Here is a 22,939-nt window from a genome sequence, read left to right as displayed (position 1 = left end):
ATATTAAAAGAACACACCCCTCTCTCTTAAAGAAAATGTAGAATATGCTCCTTGTTGGGAGCTATCTTGGATCTATCACACATAGAACAAATGCTGAATTAGAGCAAAAATCCCTGGAAGCTATAATTCTATATACCATTTCTTGGGAAAGAGAAATTGCATTTAATTCGGTGGACTTGACTTGTGAGTAAAGATGCATAGAATTCGGCTTTAAGGTTGCATAGGACATCAGAACGGGATGCAGGTGGCGTTGTGGTCTAAACCACAGAGCCTAGGGCTTGCTGATCGGAAGGTCGGAGGTTTGAATCCCCGAAATGGGGTGAGTTCCCATTGCTCAGTCCCTGCTCCTGCCAGCCTAGCAGTTTGAAAGCATGTCAAAGTGCAAGTAGATAAATAGGTACTGCTATAGCGGGAAGGTAAACGGCGTTTCCATGTGTTGCTCTGGTTCGCCAGAAGCAGCTTAGTCATGCTGGCCACATGACCTGGAAGCTGTACGCCAGCTCCCTCAGCCAGTAATGCGAGATGAGCGCCGCAACCCCAGAGTCGTCCGCGACTGGACCTAACGGTCAGGGGTCCCTTTACCTTTAGGACATCAGAACCTCCAGGATGTTGGTGCCTAGCTATATCTAAGATGGAGTCTAATGACTTCTAGACAAGCAACCACTCCCATCAGCCCCATTGATGGATGACCTTTATCATGAAAGGGATGGGACACTGTGACCCTCCTTGATCCCCCCAGTGGCTTTTGGTACCACTGACCATGGTATCCTCCTGGACTGACACAGTGGGAAGGATATCAGAGGCACTGTATTATTACGGTGGATCTGTTTGTATCTTCAGGGGTGCATTCAGAGATCAACACTGTTTTTATGTACAATTGTTCTTTTTTAATGAATTAGCAATATATATATATATATATATATATATATATATATATATATATGTGTGTGTGTGTGTGTGTGTGTGTGTGTGTAAAAAAAAATTATGGAAGCTACAGTCCAAGAGCATCTGGAGGGCCAATGGTTCTCCATGTCTGTTGTAAGATATCATTTTAGAGAGCAATTTCTACAGCAGGTTGGTCTATAATTTATGGTGAGAGAAGAGGCTCCAGCGACCTTGGCAAGTGATCATTCTGCCTTCCTGTTGCAATCATTCTCCTTAAGATGGACCTGGCTGATAAGTTATCACAATATACCACAACTTTGACAGATTAGTTTTTTTGAAACAGAGAAATCATCTCACATCCCTACTGTATCAGTATATATTGGTGCAGCTTTGTCTCAGTGGGTGTATTTAAATTCTAGGATTCAGGAACCTTTGATTTCAGTCTATCTGCATTGTAATCCTGCATTCATTTATGTACAGAGCCACTGAAACCAACCTAGTGCAGAACCACAGTCATAGTTCACAATCCTTAAAACTTTCTAAAGACCACTCATTATTTAGAAACTATTCATAACTGCAATTATTTCTCAAAGTGTTTTTTTATACAACTTTTTTTTCTTGATGGATAATGGTCTGTTCATATTTTCTTTATGAACACTGTCAACTTTTTTTCTTTTTTACACATCTTCCTTAATGAACTTGCCCTGCAGTATTTTACCAGTAAGCCCGTATACGGGTTTCCTGTATTTGAATAACTGGGTTGCTTATAACCCCTTTTCCTCTTAAGATAACTTCAATTCCAAACCATGAACTATGGGAAGCTTTGCTGCTGGAGTTCACTGACCAATCAATCTCTTGTAGTAATTCATTTTTAAAAACAAAATCTCCCTCATTTAGTTTGCTGTGGGAAAACTACAACGGAAAGCTGCTTGTTGATGGTATATGCAAACAAAGGAGTCTCAAGGCTGCATGCAGCTGAAATCTGTGAAATAATAATAGTAATAATAATATTCATACCCTGCCCATCAGGCTGGGCCTCCCCAGCCACTCTGGGCGGCTCTGAACAGAATATATTAAAAAGCAACAAAACATCAAACATTAAAAACTTCCCTAAACAGGTCTGCCTTCAGATGTCTTCTAAAAGTCAGGTAGTTGTTTATTTCCTTGACATCTGATGGGAGGACATTCCACAGGGCGGGTGCCACCACTGAGAACACCATCTGCCTAGTTCCCTGTAGCTTCACTTCTCGCAGTGAGGGAACCACCAAAAGGCCCTCGGAGCTGGACCTCAGTGTCTGGGCAGAACGATGGCAGTGGAGACGCACCTTGAGGTATACTGCGCCGAGGCTGTTTAGGGCTTTAAAGGTCAGCACCAACACTTTGAATTGTGCTCAGAAACGTACTGGGAGCCAATGTTGGTCTTTCAGGACTGGTGTTATGTGGTCTTGGCGGCGACTCCCAGTCACCAGTCTAGCTGCCGCAAATTTCATAGTATTTGGGAAACTTTCCCTGAAGAACCAAACTTGGGAGAAACTGGTTCTTCCCCTTTCTCACAAAATCCTGTTATATTAATATCTAATTAGTTGGCTTTTGTGGCAATCACCCCACCCCACCCAGTCAATCCACTTCCCCACAGATTGATTTTTTAACCAGACAAACTTTATCAGGCACACAAAGCCTTGCAAAGTAAGTATTTGTGTGAGTGTGTAGTCATGCTAACCTTTTTGCAAGGGGGCGGGGAGGAAGGAATCCTGTGGCTGCTTAAAGAAAAAATGAAGCACATGTCTGATTCTACCACTAATATTACAGAACCATAGAACTGTAGAGTTGGAAGTGCATGGATTCTCAATGAGGTTTGGAAGTGCTTAATGAATATGAGTTTTCCTATCATCACTCCTTCTAATAGTGAACTCGGGTTGGTGAGTGCCATCCAGCAGTTTAGTCTGCCACCTTTAATGTGAAGCAAAAGGATGTGACCTGGGAGACTGTCACCCACGCCAAACTTACAGTTTCTGCTGCAGAAATGGAAGAAACACAACTGCTCTTGTTCCTGGCAGCAAAAGAGTGACGGCTGGACATAGAAGCCCTGAATGACGACTCGTTCACAGAACTTGTTGAAAGATCGCTTGGTGAGATCCGTATAAGGAATCTCAAGCAAGGGACAGCACTTCGAATAGTTCTCCTAAAAGACATAATAAAAAATAGTATGAAACAGAACAGCAAAAAAAATGCAGTGAATGAAAACAGAGTTTGGAGAATACTTCGAAAGAACAGACTGCACATTTCAGGAGACCCAGCTGTATGGTATAGAAAAGAGTTAAGTCTTGGTTCTCTTAAAACCATCTATATAAGAGCCAGTTCAAAGACTATAGGCATCTCCAGAAGTCCTTTTTATTGTCTCTTCATGATTGTTTGTTCTTGTGGCAGTATTGCGGGTGGTGGTATTGTGTGGGTGGGTGTGTTACATGCAATCCCCTTCTCAATGCTGAAAAAGGCTTGAAAATGTTTTGAGATGGACGTATACTGCTTCATTTCCAATCAGTCCTGTAACTTCTTGCTGAAACATTTTATACCAGAAATGTTCCAGATTTCCTTTTGCCTCGTTTTTGTTGTGCTTCAATACAAGAGTGTCCTGCCAGGCAGCAAAAATATGATAACTCTAGGCACACATTGAAGAACAACTGATAAAGCAGAATGAGGCATGGATGATGGGCCACTATGAATCTACCACAAATGTGCTATTATTGCATCAAGGACACATTGAAGAATGCATCCACAGCGCCACCCTTGTCCCTAGCTCTACCTGTAGGCTGAGTCAAAGATCTTATGCATGCAGAGCAAATGCTCTGCTACTGAGATACACTTCATCTGCAAAAACAAAACAAACAAAGCTTCTGCTCACAGCTTTGTTACCTTAACACGCCAGCTGTATGAATAAGCAAGTGTGGCTATCACATTGTGTACAGTTTGGTCCTAATACACCCCTTTTCCCCAGGACTGCAACCTCACTATTTCTTAAACCTTGCACATTTTTTTTAAATTAAGTTCATCTAAAGCAGTCACTTCCTTGGGCATTACAGAAACAGAATGAACTTGTACGTGAACTTTTTATCAATGACATTTCCTGTGCTTCCTTTCCACGTATTATTTATTGACTTCATTTTTATCTCAAGCTTTCCTTCAAGCAGCCCTAGGGCAGCATACATGCTTAGCATTCCCTTTCATGCTCTTGTGAGGTAGAGGACAGGGCTGAGAGAGGAAGTTTGGTCATGCAGGGGGCTTCCTAGGGAACTCAGCTTCCCTTTGTCATAGTTTGGCGCTCTAACCACAGCACCATTCTACAGTGAAGGCAAAAATGGTCTGTAAGCTACTAAAGAATAATTGATTGCTGGCTGTGCATGGAACGGAGTGTGTCTTTAGTTCTTTGTGGGGTGGGTTTTCATTCCAACGAAGTCGAGTGACAAATTTGGGAACAAGTCTTCCCACCATTTGGGAACAAGCCCCCAAACAACAGTATTTACATATTTTTCATTAATCAGAACTAGCAGAAGAATGGCTTATACAAATACATATCAGAGTATAAATTACTTGCAAATAAATGAGTCTATGTAGCTAGCCTCTCTCCCCTCCACACCTCTTCTGAGCTCAGTGCCTGTGCTTCAGAGTTAATTCACACAGTGCTATCGTGTTTATGTTCCATAAACAAGTTATTCTTCCATTTGCACAAGCAGAGTTTAGAATCACAGAATTGCAGAGTTGGAAGGGACCACAAGGGTCATCTAGTCCAACCCCCATGCAATCTTGTCGTCCGTCATGGGGTTCAATCTCACAACTTTAGGATTAAGAGTCTCATGCTCTGCAAACTGAGATTGTCACTTGTATTGTGCAACCCCCTCTAGTTCAAGATATAAAATAACTCTTCTGTGAGTGAAAGGAGCCCTTTAGATCCATCCCAATATTTATTTTTAAGGGGCTTTGCAGTAACTATAGTTACATGCCCTGATTCTTTGGGAGATGGAATAGAGTAAAAATATAAGATAATATAAGAGCGTCTCTGGTCTATCACTATTTTGCAGAAGGGATTCAAGTACATACCAGAACTTTAGGTTTGCATAATTAAAGTGGGTTAAAGTGCAATACAACCCCCCTTTTAAAAAGAACAAGACTTTTGTGGTTTGTAATGTGATGGGGAAATGCTTTGAAAAGTGTGGGATAAACAAATGCCCAAGGGGAAGACATGTGAACAACCTGCAAGCAAACCATGATAAGTGCAGAATAATCATTGTCTCATAATAGCCCCACAAACACACCAGAACAAATGCTCAATGGAAGACAAGATATGATATAATCTAATCTCCACATAAGTTTTACGGAAACAAATCAGGATGAATAAGGGATATATAGGTTGTTTAGAGAAGCCCAAAGGCTGAACTTCTGCAACTGATTGTTTGCTTAATCACCCCAGGAATCTGTGGGACATCAGTTCCCACTAGGATGCATAAAACTAGGATGCATCAGTCAGTACGTATAGAAACAGCTGAACATTTTAGGAAATATGAAGCTCTCGCAATTCAAATTTAATGTTTCAATTAATCCTGCATCCATCCAGCTGGCCTAAGAGGAATATAGGATGGCAACATAAATAAATGGTACATCTGAAAGTAGCCCTGTTTTGGGAAGTTTTTAATGTGTGACATTGTAATGTATTTTTAAACTTTGTTGGAAGCCGTCCAGAGTGGCTGGGGAAACCCAGCCAGATGGGCGGGGTACAAATAATAAATTATAGTTATTACTATTGTTGTTGTTGCTATACCCAAATTTAAGAAACTTTGCATTCTGAAATCCATGAATGCTTTGATAAACAAACAAAAAGTTATGAAGAAATTCACCCAAACACGTGATGAAAAGAATGGCCGTTATGCGTCACAGAATGCTGTTAGTATACTACAAACTTTTTATAAAAGATTGTTAAGTAGTTTCATTTGCTGCCAAGGATAAAATCACACAGATGATTTATGCTGCCACCTTGTGGCAGAATTATGTATCTATTGTTTAAAACTTTTATGCAGCATTTCCTTTTAGTAAAACAGAAGTAAAACAAAGTCATTTATCTATTGGCCATGATTCAAAAAAGTTATGTGTCCTTGAATCTAATAACTCTGGAGATGGTGCAATGACAGTGTTTGTTTGTGACAGTATCAGAATCTCTCTCTCTTTCTCTCTTTCTTTTCTCTCTCTCTCTCTCTCTCTCTCTCTCTCTCTCTCACTCTCACTCTCACTCTCACATACACACCATTTATGAACATAAGAAGAGCCTACTGGATCAGGTCAATAGCCCATCTAGTCCATCATCCTGTTACTACAGTGGGCAACCACTCCATGCCGGCAAGCAACACGTCAGCACAACAGCACTCTTCCCACCTGAAATTTTCCCGATGGGAAACTTGCTCATGCAACCAAGCCACATGGCTTCAGCTCAGCCAGATGATGGGCAGCAGAGCTGGAGCCTGCTTTCCTTTGCCAATGAACAATTTGGAGCACACTTTAAGGCAGGGATCAACAAAAATTTTCAGCAGGGGGCCAGTCCACTGTCCCTCAGACCGTGTGGGGGGCCGGACTATATTTTGGAGGGGGGGAAATGAACGAATTCCTATGCCCCACAAATAACCCAGAGATGCATTTTAAATAAAAGGACACTTTCTACTCATGTAAAAACACGCTGATTCCTGGGCCGGGTTTAGAAGGCGATTGGGCCGCATCCAGCCCCCAGGCCTTAGTTTGCCTATCCATGCTTTAAGGCAGCGGTTCTTAACCTGTGGATCCCAAGATGTTGCTGGACTACAACTCCCATCATCCCTGAGCTCTGGCCTTGCTAGCTAGGGATGGTGGGAGTTGTAATCCAGCAACATCTGGGTACCCACAGGTTGAGAACCGCTGCTTTAAGGCTTCTGATTGTGCACTGGCAGCTGTCAGGTGTAGTTTGGGGAAAATGCCCTCCAAGACCAAATTTGAATCCCTGGAAAACCAAGTTTGGTCTGCAAGCCATATGTTCCCCACTCTCAACTTAAACCAATAAAAAAGAATAAAAAATCTATACACCAAGGCAAACCAATTCTATATACCGATCAAACAAACGTGCATATATTTGCTTGTTGCGCACAGTTAATGTTGTTTCTGTTAGTCATGGTGAAGAGTTAAGAATAATGGAGGGCCCTCTAGTTTCTGCTCTTGTACTTGCTTTTCCCTAAATGGGAGAAAAATGCATTGCAGTATTTGGGCTAATAAAGATTCTGTGTTGAAAAATCTTCCAGCAACTGGGAAAATAGGAACACATCCCTTGGGGGGGGGGGAGTTTACCTGAACTGTAAAGTATTTTAACAGAATCCATTAGTTTCTGAATATAGAAGCAATTTCAAGCTCAGCAGAAAACTCAGTTTTACTGTGTTTCGACGCTACAAATTACTTGTCTTTAATTGTTAACCAGACTTGGCTGCTGAACTGAAAAAGGAGTGATAGCAAACTGGGGTAGAAGATTTCAAATCAAATGTGCATGACCCTGATTGCATGGTTCACTTACAGAAGCATTCAGAGCCTTAGAACCTAATACAGTGGTACCTTGGTTCTCAAACTTAATCCGTTCCGGAGGTCTGTTCCAAAACCAAGACGCGCTTTCCCACAGAAGTAATGCAAAATGGATTAATCCATTCCAGACTTTTAAAACAACCCCTAAAACAGCAATTTAACATGAATTTTACTATCTAACAAGACCATTGATCCATAAAATGAAAGCAATAATGTACTGCAGTCACACAATCAATCAAACAGTAGCTGAACTGGGTTCCACAAAGTCACAAAAACAAAACAAAAAAGAGCGCTAAAACAAAAATGCAAAATAAATAGCAAAAATAGACAGACCTCAGCATAACACTCAAAACAGAAGCGTAACACTCAAATGTTCGACTTCTGAAAATGTTTGCAAACCGCCACATTTACTTCCAGGTTTGCAGTGTTTGGGTTCCAAGTTGTTTGAGTACCAAGGTACCACTGTATAATCCTAATGGTACAAAGTGCTGCTCCCTGTCCCAATTTATCTTGGACCCTGCCATAGGGAAGCAGAGAAGGCTGATGGGTGTCGAGGCTTCTAGGCTTTCTGATTACATCACTGGTATGCACCAGGCCATCGTACTAGCAGCCCTGTACTAGGGAGGAGTGAAGTGTACAATCTTAGTGAAGTATCTTAATGAAGAGCTCTAGCTCAGTTGTAGATCACATGCCCGGCATGCAGATGGTTCAGTCCTCCACATTTCCAGGTAGGATTGGAAGAGCCTCTTGCCTGAAGTGCAGGAGAGCTGCTGCTCACCAGTGTAGACAAAATTGAACTAGATCATGGGTAGGCAAACTAAGGCCCAGGGGCTGGATGTGGCCCAATTGCCTTCTAAATCCGGCCCACGGACAGTCTAGGAATCAGCATGTTTTTACATGAGTAGAATGTGTCCTTTTATTTAAAATGCATCTCTGGGTAATTTGTGGGGCCTGCCTGGTGTTTTTACATGCATATAATGTGTACTTTTATTTAAAATGCATCTCTGGGTTATTTGTGGGAATTTGTTCATTCCCCCCCCCAAAAAAAATATAGTCCGCCCCCCCCCACAAGGTCTGAGGGACAGTGGACTGGCCCCCTGCTGAGAAAGTTTGCTGACCCCTGAACTAGATGGACCAATGGCCTGGCTAGAAGCTTACTAGGTTTCTATACTTAGGAATTTGCTTGGTCTTGCAAGGTCTGTGACACACTCTTCACCAAATACCCAGCATGGAACTCTATTCTGCAGAATACAGAATCCAAATGGAAGGAAATACTCAAAATGCAGTGATTCAAGTAATACGTTCTCTTTACCATCCAACGGTGAATTCATTCAAAACAATGCATATCTCTGTATAAAATATTAACATAGGGATGCATTCACACTACCTGTATCTTGGGTGAATGATTGCATAGATTATGGGATTGTAGATCGCAGAAGCTTTGGCAATAACAGCTGGCACTGATTTAGAATATGGGTTTAAGGTCTTGGCATAGCTAGAAACAAGAAAAAAAACACAGCATTAAAATACAAGGGTAATAACTAAAAGGGCCAACACTATCAACAAAGCACAAAATAGTTTGAATATTTCCTGACCGATGTGAGGTTGAAATGCTGTAGGGTGGAGGACCACATTTGATATTTTCTTCTGGTATTAAACTTCAGGATTTTGCGAGAAGAGCAATTACTCCAGAAGTATTAAAACATGCTCAATATCAAGTGTACTTTGTTGTTGTTTAGTCGTTTAGTCGTGTCCGACTCTTTGTGACCCCATGGACCAGAGCACGCCAGGCACTTCTGTCTTCCACTGCCTCCCGCAGTCTGCTCAAACCCATGCTGGTAGCTTCGAGAACACTATTCAACCATCTCTGTCATTCCCTTCTCCTTGTGCCCTCCATCTTTCCCAGAATCAGGGTCTTTTCCAGGGAGTCTTCTCTTCTCATGAGGTGGCCAAAGTATTGGAGCCTCAGCTTCACAATCAGTCCTTCCAGTGAGCACTCAGGGCTGATTTCCTTAAGAATGGAGAGGTTTGATCTTCTTGCAGTCCATGGGACTCTCAAGAGTCTCCTCCAGCACCATAATTCAAAAGCATCAATTCTATGGCGATCAGCCTTCTTTATGGTCCAGCTTTCACTTCCATACATCACTACTAGGAAAACCATAGTTTTTACTATACGGACCTTTGTTGGCAAGGTGATGTCTCTACTTTTTAAGATGCTGTCTAAGTTTGTCATTGCTTTTCTCCCAAGAAGCAGGCGTCTTTTAATTTTGTGGCTGCTGTCACCATCTGCAGTGATCATGGAGCCCAAGAAAGTAAAATCTCTCACTGCCTCCATTTCTTCCCCTTCTATTTGCCAGGAGGTGATGGGACCAGTTGCCATGATCTTTGTTTTTTTGATGTTGAGCTTCAGCCCATATTTTGTGCTCTCCTCTTTCACCTTCATTAAAAGGTTCTTTAACTCCTCCTCACTTTCTGCCATCAAGGTTGTGTCATCTGCATATCTGAGGTTGTTGATATTTCTTCCGGCGATCTTAATTCTGGCTTGGGATTCATCCAGCCCAGCCTTTCGCGTGATGAATTCTGCATATAAGCTAAATAAGCAGGGGGACAATATACAGCCTTGCCGTACTCCTTTCCCAATTTTGAACCAATCAGTTGTTCCATATCCAGTTCTAACTGTAGCTTCTTGTCCCACATAGAGATTTCTCAGGAGACAGATGAGGTGATCAGGCACTCCCATTTCTTTAAGAACTTGCCATAGTCTGCTGTGGTCAGCACAGTCAAAGGCTTTTGCATAGTCAATGAAGCAGAAGTAGATGTCTTTCTGGAACTCTCTAGCTTTCTCCATAATCCAGCGCATGTTTGCAATTTGGTCTCTGGTTCCTCTGCCTCTTCTAAATCCAGCTTGCACTTCTGGGAGTTCTCGGTCCACATACTGCTTAAGCCTGCCTTGCAGCATTTTAAGCATAACCTTGCTAGCACGTGAAATGAGTGCAATTGTGCGGTAGTTGGAGCATTCTTTGGCACTGCCCTTCTTTGGGATTGGGATGTAGACTGATCTTCTCCAATCCTCTGGCCACTGCTGAGTTTTCCAAACTTGCTGGCATATTGAGTGTAGCACCTTAACGGCATCATCTTTTAAAATTTTAAATAGTTCAGCTGGAATACCATCACTTCCACTGGCCTTGTTATTTGCAGTGCTTTCTAAGGCCCATTTGACTTCACTCTCCAGGATGTCTGGCTCAAGGTCAGCAACCACACTACCTGGGGTGTACGAGCCATCCATATCCTTCTGGTATAATTCCTCTGTGTATTCTTGCCACCTCTTCTTGATGTCTTCTGCTTCTGTTAGGTCCTTACCAGTTTTGTCCTTTATTATGGTAATCTTTGTATGAAATGTTCCTTTCATATCTCCAATTAAGTGTACTTTAGGTGTCTTTAATTATTCTTCACTACGTATCACATTATAGGTTCCAAACAAAAGATGGTAGGCATTTTGCAATTGCTTGCAGCATTCTGTTTTTGAATCAGAATGTGTGAGTTATTACAGGCACAAGCAATTATCTACAAATCTGCATAGGTGATGGTGGACATTTTTATAGGAAAACAGGCAGAAAATCAGATACTTTAATGTGAAGTAGAATGGTGCATCATACTCCATTTTCTCTGCAGGAATATTCTGGGGGGGGGGGGGCGGAATTCACCTCTAACTAGGTGTTTAGCTTCTGTATACAGGTGTCCACCCCACTTATGCAGGGGTTACGTTCCAGGCTTCTATACAATAAGCAAATATCACTTAATTGGGGACAGCCTCAAAACACCCTTTAAAAGCCCTCTCTGACGCTCTCTCTCCAATCCGGACCAAAAACACTGTATCCAAAAATACTGACGACTAGAATTGAAGCTCTGGGGCTGGCTGGAGGACACATGGAGAAGCGGCTGCTGCTGCGCTATTGCGAGCATCAGCTTTTAGGCGGGGAGGCTGAGCAGCCTAAACAAAACCCTGCTGCACCTCCAGTCTCTTTGGGGCTTCCTCTGCCGTCACCGACATCCTCTTTGGGCTCCAGGGAGGGTTTCCACATGAGCAATGAGGACTCTCCAGGTCTCTCCCACCACCCCTAGTTTTGAATCGAATTATTCATTTACTTCCTGGCACCATGCGTATATGCGGTCACACATGAGTCTATTGCGCCTAAGTGGGGGGGGGCACTTGTAAAGATGTTTAGCCTTGTAGATGGTAGCATTTATTACAATTATGCCTCATTCACAAAGCAAACGAGGGAGAAAAAAGTTCTTACATTCCTCAAGGGAACTGAAGTTTCAGGATGGATATTTTACACACACACCCATAATCCTTATCCACCCTTGAAACTGATTCATTGGTGGCTTGCCACTTACCCTGCCCACGCAATCAGAGTGACACAAGCATATGGGGACCAGGACAGAACAAACACCACAATAGCCACAAAGGCAATTTTTGCTAACTTCCATTCACTCTTCACTGACTGTGAAACATTCGACTTCCGGTTATAGGTTGATCCTAACTTCTGAACATTCCTATGAAAGAAACAGCAGGAGGTATTTTAAGGAAAAAACACTTCATTCAGCGTGTGAAAGGCATTACTAGCAGTAAATGCAATGGTGCATAGCTTCTCTTAAAACAGCACTTCAAAAAAAGAGGCAGAGAACATGTATGTGTGTTCTCCTAATTATATTTAGTTCCCCTCCCCCACCTGATATACTGGTCTCATGAATTTTTGTGAGATAGTTTACATTGGTAGCAGCTTTGAGGTGGATGAGAGCAGGACAGGAAGTACAACTAATTGCTCCTTCCGTTCCCTACATTCTGCGTAAGGTTTGTAAAGTGGCTCTTACACATGGTGAGATTTGCATCAAAAACATGCACACCTCAAAATGAAGATGGCTGAGGAACTTTGGAGTACTGTGGTACCTCTGGCTATGTACTTAATTTGTTCCGGAGGTCTGTTCTTAACCTGAAACTGTTCTTAACCTGAAGCATCACTTTAGCTAATGGATTCTCCCGCTGCTGCCGTGCTGCCACCGCTGCACGATTTCTGTTCTCATCCTGAAGCAAAGTTCTTAACCCAAGGTACTATTTCTGGGTTAGTGGAGTCTGTAACATGAAGCGTATGTAACCTGAAGCATATGTAACCCAAGGTACCACTGTATTGCAAAAGATGCAAGCAGAACAAGGAATTGTTGTATACATATATACAGTGGTACCTCGGGTTACAGATGCTTCAGGTTACAGATGCTTCAGGTTACAGACTCCATTAACCCAGAAATAGTACCTCAGGTTAAGAACTCTGCTTCAGGATGAGAACAGAAATCGTGTGGTGGTGGCTTGGCAGCAGCGGGAGGCCCCATTAACTAAAGTGGTGCTTCAGATTAAGGACAGTTTCAGGTTAAGAACGGACCTCCGGAACGAATTAAGTTCCTAACCCGAGGTACCACTGTACAAGGATTATTTGCACTTTTCCAGCCTAGTTCTATGAAGCTGGGATTCTTCCATATTTATAGAAAATGGTTCAATGAAAAGTATTAACTAAGTTCCTTTGTATCCACATTCTCTTAGACCGATACAATAAATATAACCAACCAATAAGTCCAAACACCTTTAAAAAGACTGCCCAATTAAGGGCAGACTTCTAACCTCTGGTAGGCCACAGCAGGTTTCAGTGGAGTGGCAGAGCAACCACAGCACCCAGGGACCCCCCCCCCCACTGCTCATGCCAACCAAGGTAGAAAAAGGTGGAGAGGAAGGGAAAGTGTGCATGTTTTCTGCAACCAAGCAAGCCTGGATTGGGCCCCTCACCACAGTTTGCTGATAGCTAGACCAGTTTAGGGTCCAGCAGCTCCTTGGCTGACTCAGGTCCACCCACTTCCTGACTATCGCTGACAAGGGTTCTGCTGACAGTAGCTTCTGCCCATCTGTGTTTTGGGCAGTTAGCAGAGGGATGTCTGCTGTAGAGTCTCCCTACTGGTAGAGGCAGGCACAGCCAGGCAGAGGGGACACCTCCAGAAGTCTCATCCATACTCCCTCCATTCCAGGAGATCAGGAATTTGGATTGCTCTGCCCAAGTCAAAAGTCATCAGGGACAGAAAGGAAAATAATTCCCATAAAAATAGATATTTCTTGCCATTGATCCTCTTCTTCTTTAACAAAGTCTTGAAGCCATAAGCAGCAAGTTAACTGTGATTAAAAAGAAGAAACAACCAACAAAATAATTATCTATTTATATGAATATTTTTCAGTGCTCTGCTTACCTGCCAGTACTTCTAATGGCCAGAAACATGAATAGATAGCAGTGGAAGATTATTATCAGAGGGATAAAGAACACAAAGCAACATAACATCATGGTATAACTTCTGTTTGCTGGAGAATAGGATACGTAGTCCCACGTACAAGATATCATCAAACCTTCAGGTATATAGGAACCTGAGAATAAACATGATTATTAATACAATGCATAAATAAGAACAGATGCAGGAGCTTGACAATTAAGAAAAAGCAGCACTACTTCATAGGAGACTGTTATAGTCTGCTGCAGTAAACATAACAAATAATTTTGTGACACTATTAACTTATTGTGTCATAAGCTTTCAGGGGCCACAATAGCATAATAGCACAATGGCATAACTTAGTTGCTATGCATAGTTACTCGGAAATAGTTCAGTGGCAGTTGCTTGTAAGAAAGCATGTCTTGGGCTCAATTCTCATTGGCTGTGCCAATTTCATGCTGCAGATTGGCTTTCACTTTTAATCTCACTGCTGCTTTTAAATTTATTATTTGTTGTGTGTTGTTCTGATCTTTCATTTGTGAGCTGTCTGGGGAGAAGTGGTTCTTAAAAGATAAAATACAGTGGTACCTCGGGTTACATACGCTTCAGGTTACATGCACTTCAGGTTACAGACTCCGCTAACCCAGAAATAGTACCTCGGGTTAAGAACTTTGCTTCAGGATGAGAACAGAAATCGTGCTCCAGAAGCACGGGGGCAGCTGGAGGCCCCATTAGCTAAAGTGGTGCTTCAGGCTAAGAACAGTTTCAGGTTTAGAACGGACCTCCAGAACGAATTAAGTACTTAACCCAAGGTACCACTGTAATCTAAATCAGGGGCAGCTAATATGATGCCCTCCAGAAGCTGTTGGACTCCCAAACTCCCACCAGCATGCATAATGATCAGGGATGATGGGCAATGCATTCAAGCAACATCTGGAGGCCACTGTGTCTACTGCCCCCGATTTGAATAAAATCAATAACGTGCATCAAATTATGCACATATCTACTAGGCAGTTAGCCCCTTTGAGTTCAGTTGGATTTACTTTAAGGTAAGTGACACACAGGATGATAGTCTAGGGCCACAATCCTACCCATAACTGGGAGTAAATATCATTGATCTCAATGGGGCTTACTTCTGAATAGACATGTACAATCAATGCGCATAGGTTTGCACCTGCTAGTCATGCAAACACTTGTCTGAAGCTCGATGGTACATCCCCCACAAATATTTTCAGTCTCAGGGAAAAGTATGTTTGCTTTCTTGAAGAGTTCAAGTCTGTCCTAGAAAACACAGTTATAATTCTGCTGTCTAAAAATGGCATGCATTCAGTCACCCAACTGGGCCTTATTAAGATCAGTTCTTATTACGAACAAATGTATTATGCACAAGTAATCAGAAAACTGCCAATCTTCCATGAGCAACCTTTGAAAATCTTCACATGGTCACGCTGAATGCTTCCTGGGAGGCAAGAAACCCTCTGAAAATGATGCTGGCAAATAGAGATAGGGTCAGCTCCTTTTTCTTAGACAAATTTGATAGCATTTATTAATAAGGTTGCTCTGCATGTCCTAGTGGTTAATGCCATTTTCATTATGGGTCTTTCAAGGCTTTTCTAGCAGGGGCTTTTGTTCTAAATTAAATCATAAATCACTGATTCGACAACCCTGAACTTTCAAAAAGTTATGCTGGAAATCTATCTTTCTATATCTATAGGGGATGTTAAACTGAGAGGTTAATGTGCATAATAACTGGCCATTGTGCTTCTTATAATGATATTACAATACAGTGGTGCCTCGCAAGACGAAAAGAATCCGTTCTGTGATTCTCTTCGTCTAGCGGTTTTTTCGTCTTGCGAAGCAAGCCCATTGACGGATTAGCGGATTAGCGCTATTAGCGGCTTATCAGCTTATCGGATCAGCTGATAAGCGGCTTAGCGGCTTAGAAAAAGGGGGGAGGGGAAAAAACCCGCAGGAACTCGCAAGACATTTTCGTCTTGCGAAGCAAGCCCATAGGAGATTCATTTTGCAAAGCACCTCCAAAACGGAAAACTCTTTCGTCTAGCGAGTTTTCCGTCTTGCGAGGCATTCGTCTTGCGGGGCACCACTGTAATGATATTATATCTTCTTATAATGATATTACAAAGATATAAATATTTCCAAATATTTGTAATATTTATGGTATTATCTGTCATATATTTACATTTACAGGTGTTACATTTCTCACTACTCCAGAGTGGCTTACAAGTAAAAAAATATAAATCAGATTAAAAACACTCCTAACAATGCAACAAAATAGACATAGCAGGGACTATAGCTGTCAACCTTCCCTTTTTTTGTGGGAAATTCCCTTATTCCAGAGCCATTTCCTGCTGCTGTCCTGGATTGTTAGATATCCCGTAGACTGTCCCCAGGACAGGTGAGGCTGCTGATCCCTTACTTTCAAATCTGAAAGTTGATAGCTATGGCAGGGACACACAGCAGAACTCAAGAACAAAATCCCTCAGGCTTCTTCAGCTGTTAGGGTTTCTCTCCATATACAACCAGTGGCAGCTGGTGAGGTGGGGGCAGAAGGAAGCTGAAAGCTTCCACAGAGAAGTGGCAGCTTTGGGTTGTGTGCAACTCTGCCATTCGACCTGTGCAACATCTGTCTGCTTGTGCAATGCAATTTCATTGTCTTCCCCAGCAGCCTCCTGTGAACCCTCAAAATCTGCTCCAGAGGGTTGGGGGACCCTCTGAATAAGATTTTGGGGGCATACAAGCAGAAAGTCCCATTGAAGAAGCAGAATGCTGCTCATTCAGTACTGGATACAACCCTGAGGAAGGGCATCACTTCCTCACTGGGATGTACCATCTATGAAGGTAGCGGTGGGCGGAACAGCACCATTCTGCTGCTCCAGTCTTCATGAGAGGCACTCCATCCCTCTTACTTATCCCACACCTGACTGCACAGAGCCCTCAACCAGAGTTTCTGGCAAACTGACGGCTATGCCACTAGATATATGCTGTCAGACTTATTAACTGTGGGACCTCTGTGGGATTATCTCAGTGCAAGTATCATAGAACTGTAGAGATGGAAAGGATCTTAAGGGCCATCTTACCTGCCTGTCAAAGCAGCTTATCTAAATATGACAATTTAATAGATACAGGTGAAAGAAAAGGAAGAAGAACCACAGGTTCACAGGAAATGTGTTTCAAAATGTGTTTCAATTACAGCCTGGATACTTCACAGAGCTGCAAGACTGCCCATGAAAAATAACTTGACATGCTGAGATTTCTTTCCCTTATTTTTTTCCTGCAGATAGTGCCTTCCTGCTCCTTCCTTCCTTTCCATTTTCTATTTTACATATACAGGCAAAATAAAAACAAACATTAAATCCCCTTTGATTTCCCTCCGCACCCCGTTGTGGATCTTAATATAACGATTTCCCCCTCTGCATCTCTTTCATAACTCTATTCCTGTAAAGCCTATATCATTCCATAGTTCAAATTTTTACTACAAGTCAACCCTACCAATGTGTGTCATTGTTTAGAATAGTTTTTCAAACAGATTGTAAGGCTTCCCCCATTCTTTATTAAAGTCCTCCTCTTCCTGCTCTTCTTTCAAATAGCTACATGAAGAGATGCAGACATAGAGTAAGTCAGATTCCACTTAAGCATTCTGTTGATGCAGCAGCTCTCTTAATGAGGAACCTGAGGAACACCTACCGGTTCTGCTAGCTAGGACAAGTGTTGATATAAACCTGTTCATCTACTTTTACCAGCTGATTCACTTTGAAAATAAGGACTCCACCACTATAAAAGAACCAGATTTCTCATTGGCAATAATGCCCTAGAAATGCTAACTGTCACCCCATTTGCTAATGTCACTTAGCCATCCCACACATATTTAAGAAAGCAAAGGCAATGCACACAAGACAGTATATACATTAAGAAAAGAATAAGTAACATACTCCATCCAAAGAGAGGACATACGCTCCATCCCAGCGAGTAGAGCCAGACAAAGGCAATGATGATGCACGAGCGTTTCTTTGAAGACCTTTTTATAGACTGCAGAGGCTTAGTAATCACACAGTAGCGATCAACTGAAATAGCTAATAAAGTCATCATTGAAGTTATTCCAAAGAGTGCCCCACAAAAAGCATAAAAGTTACAACCTAAAACAGAAAGAAGAGAGTGCAAGGTTTTCATTTTTGAAATGCAGGTAGGGAGATGGTACAAAACAAAACAATCGTGCATATCTTTTCACAGACTGACATGGTTGCTTGTATATTATGATGGTACTGGGGTGGGGACACTGTACTGCCTGGTTCACCTTTCACAGGCGGTTTCATTAAAAAGAAGCAGAAGGGAGGAGGAACTGACTTTAGTGACAAAAAGACAGATATGCTCAGTAACTCTTAAAACAGGGTCAGTTTGTCTATAGCAGCAAATAGATTTCAACAACTTTCTCATGCCACAAAGACAAGTTCCATGAAATAGGGAGAGGTTCATGTGCAAAACAGCATTGGAAAAGTACCTATGTCTCCGAGTATCCATTCTGTGTGCATGCTGTTGAGAAAGCAGATTGGAGCTTGAGTTGCAGACATCAGAAAATCACTTGCCGCTAAATTCATTATGAAATAGTTTGCCGGTGTCCTCAGCCGCTTGTTGCTTAATAAGCATCATCATGGTGCCCCCAAAAAGGTGAAAGAAAGCAAAACAGTGAGTTTATCTTTAATTATTATCCAATTTATAAAATAAAATAAACCACATTTATTTAGTTTTGCTAAATAAACCCTGTCACCATACTCAAGACTCATTGGATGGGTCCCTTACAGCACTTCAACTTCCCCACACTCACAAATGTCAAGGACTCCAAAATTAGATAGGACCTCTTCAACAACAACCCAGCCAGGGTTGTTGAGCTAACCATACCAGGGAGCTTATCAGCCTAAAAAAGGTTCAGCTGGATTTTCCTCTCCACATGGACAATATTTTCCTACAGTTACCTTATTAGAAGAGAGCTTAATCCACTTGGAGCTATCCAAGGTCCTACTTTGGTTTCAACTTGATCATTGTTTGAAGTGAGCTTCTGACTCACTTGACTTTGCCTGTTTTGACTCCACATGTCTCAACTTTCTGGGACATTCATTCATTCATTTATACAGGTATTCTTATACGACCCCTCACTCGAACCGTGTACAATATACTTGCTTACCTTCACAGCCTTAAGAATCCACAGAACAGGACACTGCGGATGCTTCAAACATAGTATCACCTTGGCAATCATAGTACTAAAATGTTGTAACAACAACTTATTCCATACTTTTATTTTAAACTCAAAGCACCATTAAGGTAGTTTTATTCAGCTTAGCAGAATTTTACATATTTATCTATCTTGGGAAATGCTTCTCCCTCCACATATAATGCTTGGGAAATGCTTCTCCCTCCACATATAATGCTTGGGAAATGCTTCTCCCTCCACATATAATGCTTGGGAAATGCTTCTCCTTCCACATATAAAGGTATGTGTGTGACTGGATCATTTCTGCTAACATGGAGATAATACAAGTTGCTTTTCATTGCTTTGATCTCTCTATGCATGAAGAAATGAATGGAAATTGAACCTTTGCCTGAATGTCTATATGTAATGTATACTTACAAAGAAATTGGGGAGGGGGGCATCAACCTGAGTATGTTGTAGGCATGTGTGAATCTACTTTTTGAATCGGAAACATTAGTGCAAAATCGGTAGGTTAAACTATCCCTTGGCGCAACTGTTAAAACCATCCACCATTTATTTGCCATGGGTGCTACTGGTGCATCATTTCACATTAGTATTCCTATGGATCATCTTATGCTCTCATTCACTAAAAAGATAGGAATACTGTCCCCTGGTGGAAAAATTGTCCCTGACTTTCTGAATCCTACCTGCATAGAAAATCACAATACAAGAAAATTTACCAAATAAATTATTTTTATAGACCTGCTCTACAACATTGCATTGCTTTCATACCACATTACATCGTCTCAGCAGACAGCCTGGGTAGCTCCTGAGCCACATCTTTACAGATGCTGGCATGATATACTACTCTTTGATGTTGTGCTTGTTTTTGACAGACCCTGCAGCGTTAGCAGGCAAAGACAAAACAGAAGGAATCAGAAGGAAAGAGAATGAATTATGAACTCTAGTACTGCTTCTTTAGGTCACTAGGTCAAATCTTTCCTTGTTTAAGCATGACCAAAAGTCATTACTATCTGACTGCTGCTCAGTGATCCATGTGGCATTACTCAGCAGTTTCAGTTCACCTAGAACTCAAAGCCACAGCTGTCAACGTCCACAGAAAGTTCATCAGAATATCAGGGCACAGCGCCTGAACTCCCTTATATCTGGAAGGCAACCTAGTCATAAACAAATTAATGTTCAGAAGGTACATTTGCCCCCATTGCTACTACTTTTGGAACTCAAATTCTAAAATATCCCAAGCTCAAGTCGTCTCTCTCCCACTTAAATAGATATATTTTGCAAATGTGTGATTTGCTGGGAGGAAATGTTGATGAGATTTAAAAGAACGGCACACATGACATGCAGAACAAGGCTGTTGTGCAAAAGAACATCCCATCACCGGCTCAAAGTATTGTGACAATTTTAGAACCTAGGAGGTATCACCCTCAATTTCTAGTGATATTTTCACAACAGTCTATCACTGTTTTTATGGTAGCCTTTCATGAAGATTATATGTGACACTGTGATGTGACACCAGTAAGATGTTAAAACAAAACATGCTTTCATTTTCAGTGCCTGAGCTCAGAGCAATGTTAAAAGATAATGAGCAACTTGTTTCAGCAATAGAAAAACCATTACCTGGACAAAACAAACCAGGGCAAATTCTGACCTCCTATATGGAATCAGAGAAAATGTTTTTAAAATAAGCCATTTCAATCTCTCACAACTGAAAGTCTCAAAACTGAAATTCTTATACGAGTGGTTAACTTGGCCACTGTATTTCTGTTTACCATTGTATATTATTGGGGTAACAAAAACATAATAGAAAGTTGGAATGTGAATTTCATCAAGCATTCCACTATGATATACACAGTCTAAAAATCTTGTTCACAATTATATGTGCAAATACCTACTTGTGTTGGCAGTATTAATGCTAGAACAGATAGGGCTTGCCAGTATTTTGGTTATTTATTTATTTATTTATTTATTTATTTATTTATTTATTTATTTATTTATTTATTTATTTATTTTAAAGCACATCCTTTTCACATAGAAGTTCCAATCCTGTGTATGTTTCTTCTCTAGTATAATGGTGCTTTTCAGAGTGCCTGTTGAAATTCTGCACATCTCCCATTCCTGCCTAGTCATAGCTCTCTCATATTCACTTTGTTGCTTTCTGGTGCCTGTTGGTTATATTTCCAAGCAGGCTTTTGAACCCGCCTCTTGTATTCCCACCATCCCTTTGAATACAGCACCACTGCTTTAATCATCAAACAGTAGTAAGCAGGGATATACCCTGAGATATACCCTGATCCTGAATGTTCAACTTGCAGGTAGGTATAAGCGCTGTATCTCCCTGCATGTGGAGGTGAGACGAGAGACACAGCCCTTCAAGTTGTTGATTTTCCTCTTTCATTTAAAAAGTACAAAAAAACCCTATTCAAACTTATCCACAGCCTGAGAAAACCATACCTGTAAAATGCATAGAGAACAAGGAGATTTCCTGTGATTCCAATGGAACCAATGACAAGAACACAGGAGCCTACAGTGTAAAGAACACGATCAGGAACATCTACTTTTATTCGGTGCTGAGTTCCCATATTCTGTGTCTGAAAGCGGGAGGGGGGAGGGAACAGAAGAGGAAACAAAATGTCACCCCAATCTATGTGTTTTCATTGAAATGATTAAAACATGCCATGCAACATTACTTACCCACAGATAACTGCAGTATTTTAGTCAATCAAATATTTATAGCTTTAAAAAAAAAAACCATGGAAAGGAGAGTTTACAACAGAAAAGCTGACAAATGTTATTCTCATATAAGCACACTTCATTAATCCCTTGGAATGGATATGTAACAATGGGTGCTGGTCTGGACTTTTTACACGGTTAATTTCTATGGATTATGGTATCAGTGCAGCTGTTGTGAGTTTATTATGAAATACAGGCAACACGCAACTTAAGGACCCCTGAACAGTTAAGTCCAGTCAAAGGCAACTATGGGGTGTGGCGCTCATCTTGCTTTTCAGGCTGAGGGAGCCAGTGTTAGTCCACAGACAGATTTTCTGGGATTGTGGCCAGCATGACTAAATCACTACTAGCACACGGAGGACCATGGAGAGCACCAGAGCACACAGAAACGCCACTGACCTTCCCTCCGAAGTGGTACCTATTTATCTACAGTACTTGCACTGGTATGCTTTCGAACTGCTAGGTTGGCAGAAGCTGGGACAGCAACGGGAGCTCACCCCATCACGCGGACTCGAACTGCCAACCTTCTGAGGCTCAGTGGTTTAGACCACAGCGCCACTGGTATCCCTTCTGTCAACTTACAAAGTCACGTAAAGCCAAAACCACCTATAGTCAAAACACATCGGGTTCAATAGCAGGTGGGATTGCCAAAGTTTCCCCCCACTCCGATCACCCGCCCCCTTCCGCTTTTTGCCAAGCACATAAAGCTAAATGCACACAAGTTAAACGTCTAAGTGCAACAACATCCATGGTAAGAGGTATCACAAATCCAAATAACTGTGGGGGGGGTGTCTCCTTATTTAGACATTATTTTCCATATGCAATGGCATATGGCAGCTTTCTCCAGCCTGGTGCCCTCCACATGCCTGGACCCCCACCAGCTCCATCCAACATGGCCAATGATCAGGGTTGATGGGAAGACACCAGGTATCGGAGACACCAGACTGGTACATGGGAGGAGAGGTGTGGAAATGGGTCAGGAGGAAGCTTTCAACCCATCTTTCTGCGTACCTAGCTATACAGAGTGAATAAGACCAAACTAACCTGTTATTTGGTGAACATATCAGAGGTAAGATAAAAAGTGATGACACCCACTGTCTCAAATAAAAGAAAATACTGTAATAAGTGAAGTATTCCACAAATATATGAAAATTATGCGTAATTAATCAGCAGGGAACTAAAAACTGGTGCAAACTCTTTGGGTTTTTTTAG

The 22,939-nt window shown here is 41.7% G+C and overlaps 1 protein-coding gene across 4 annotated transcripts in view; it reads right to left on the bottom strand.

The window, feature by feature from the left end:
• The window catches only part of LOC310685820 (melanopsin), a 46,948-nt gene that overhangs the window by 5,172 nt on the left and 18,837 nt on the right, over positions 1-22,939 (bottom strand). For 3 of the 4 annotated variants that reach the window (XM_083458816.1, XM_083458817.1, XM_083458815.1), the window contains 7 exons: positions 21,449-21,585; positions 18,287-18,420; positions 17,721-17,924; positions 13,756-13,927; positions 11,866-12,024; positions 8,855-8,962; positions 2,893-3,067 (listed from right to left, as the gene is read on the bottom strand). In XM_083458816.1, the coding sequence (XP_083314942.1) occupies positions 2,893-3,067; positions 8,855-8,962; positions 11,866-12,024; positions 13,756-13,927; positions 17,721-17,924; positions 18,287-18,420; positions 21,449-21,576 (1,080 nt within the window). In that variant the 5' untranslated portion in view covers positions 21,577-21,585. The remainder of the gene's footprint in view (positions 1-2,892; positions 3,068-8,854; positions 8,963-11,865; positions 12,025-13,755; positions 13,928-17,720; positions 17,925-18,286; positions 18,421-21,448; positions 21,586-22,939) is intronic. The other variant, XM_083458818.1, reaches the window with a different exon arrangement.

This window comes from Podarcis liolepis, assembly GCF_965112155.1.
Source record: "Podarcis liolepis genome assembly, chromosome: 9".
In the NCBI taxonomy this organism is placed as follows: domain Eukaryota; kingdom Metazoa; phylum Chordata; class Lepidosauria; order Squamata; family Lacertidae; genus Podarcis; species Podarcis liolepis.
The sequence above is the reverse complement of the archived record's forward strand: the minus strand, read 5'-3'. Positions and strand labels throughout refer to the sequence as shown.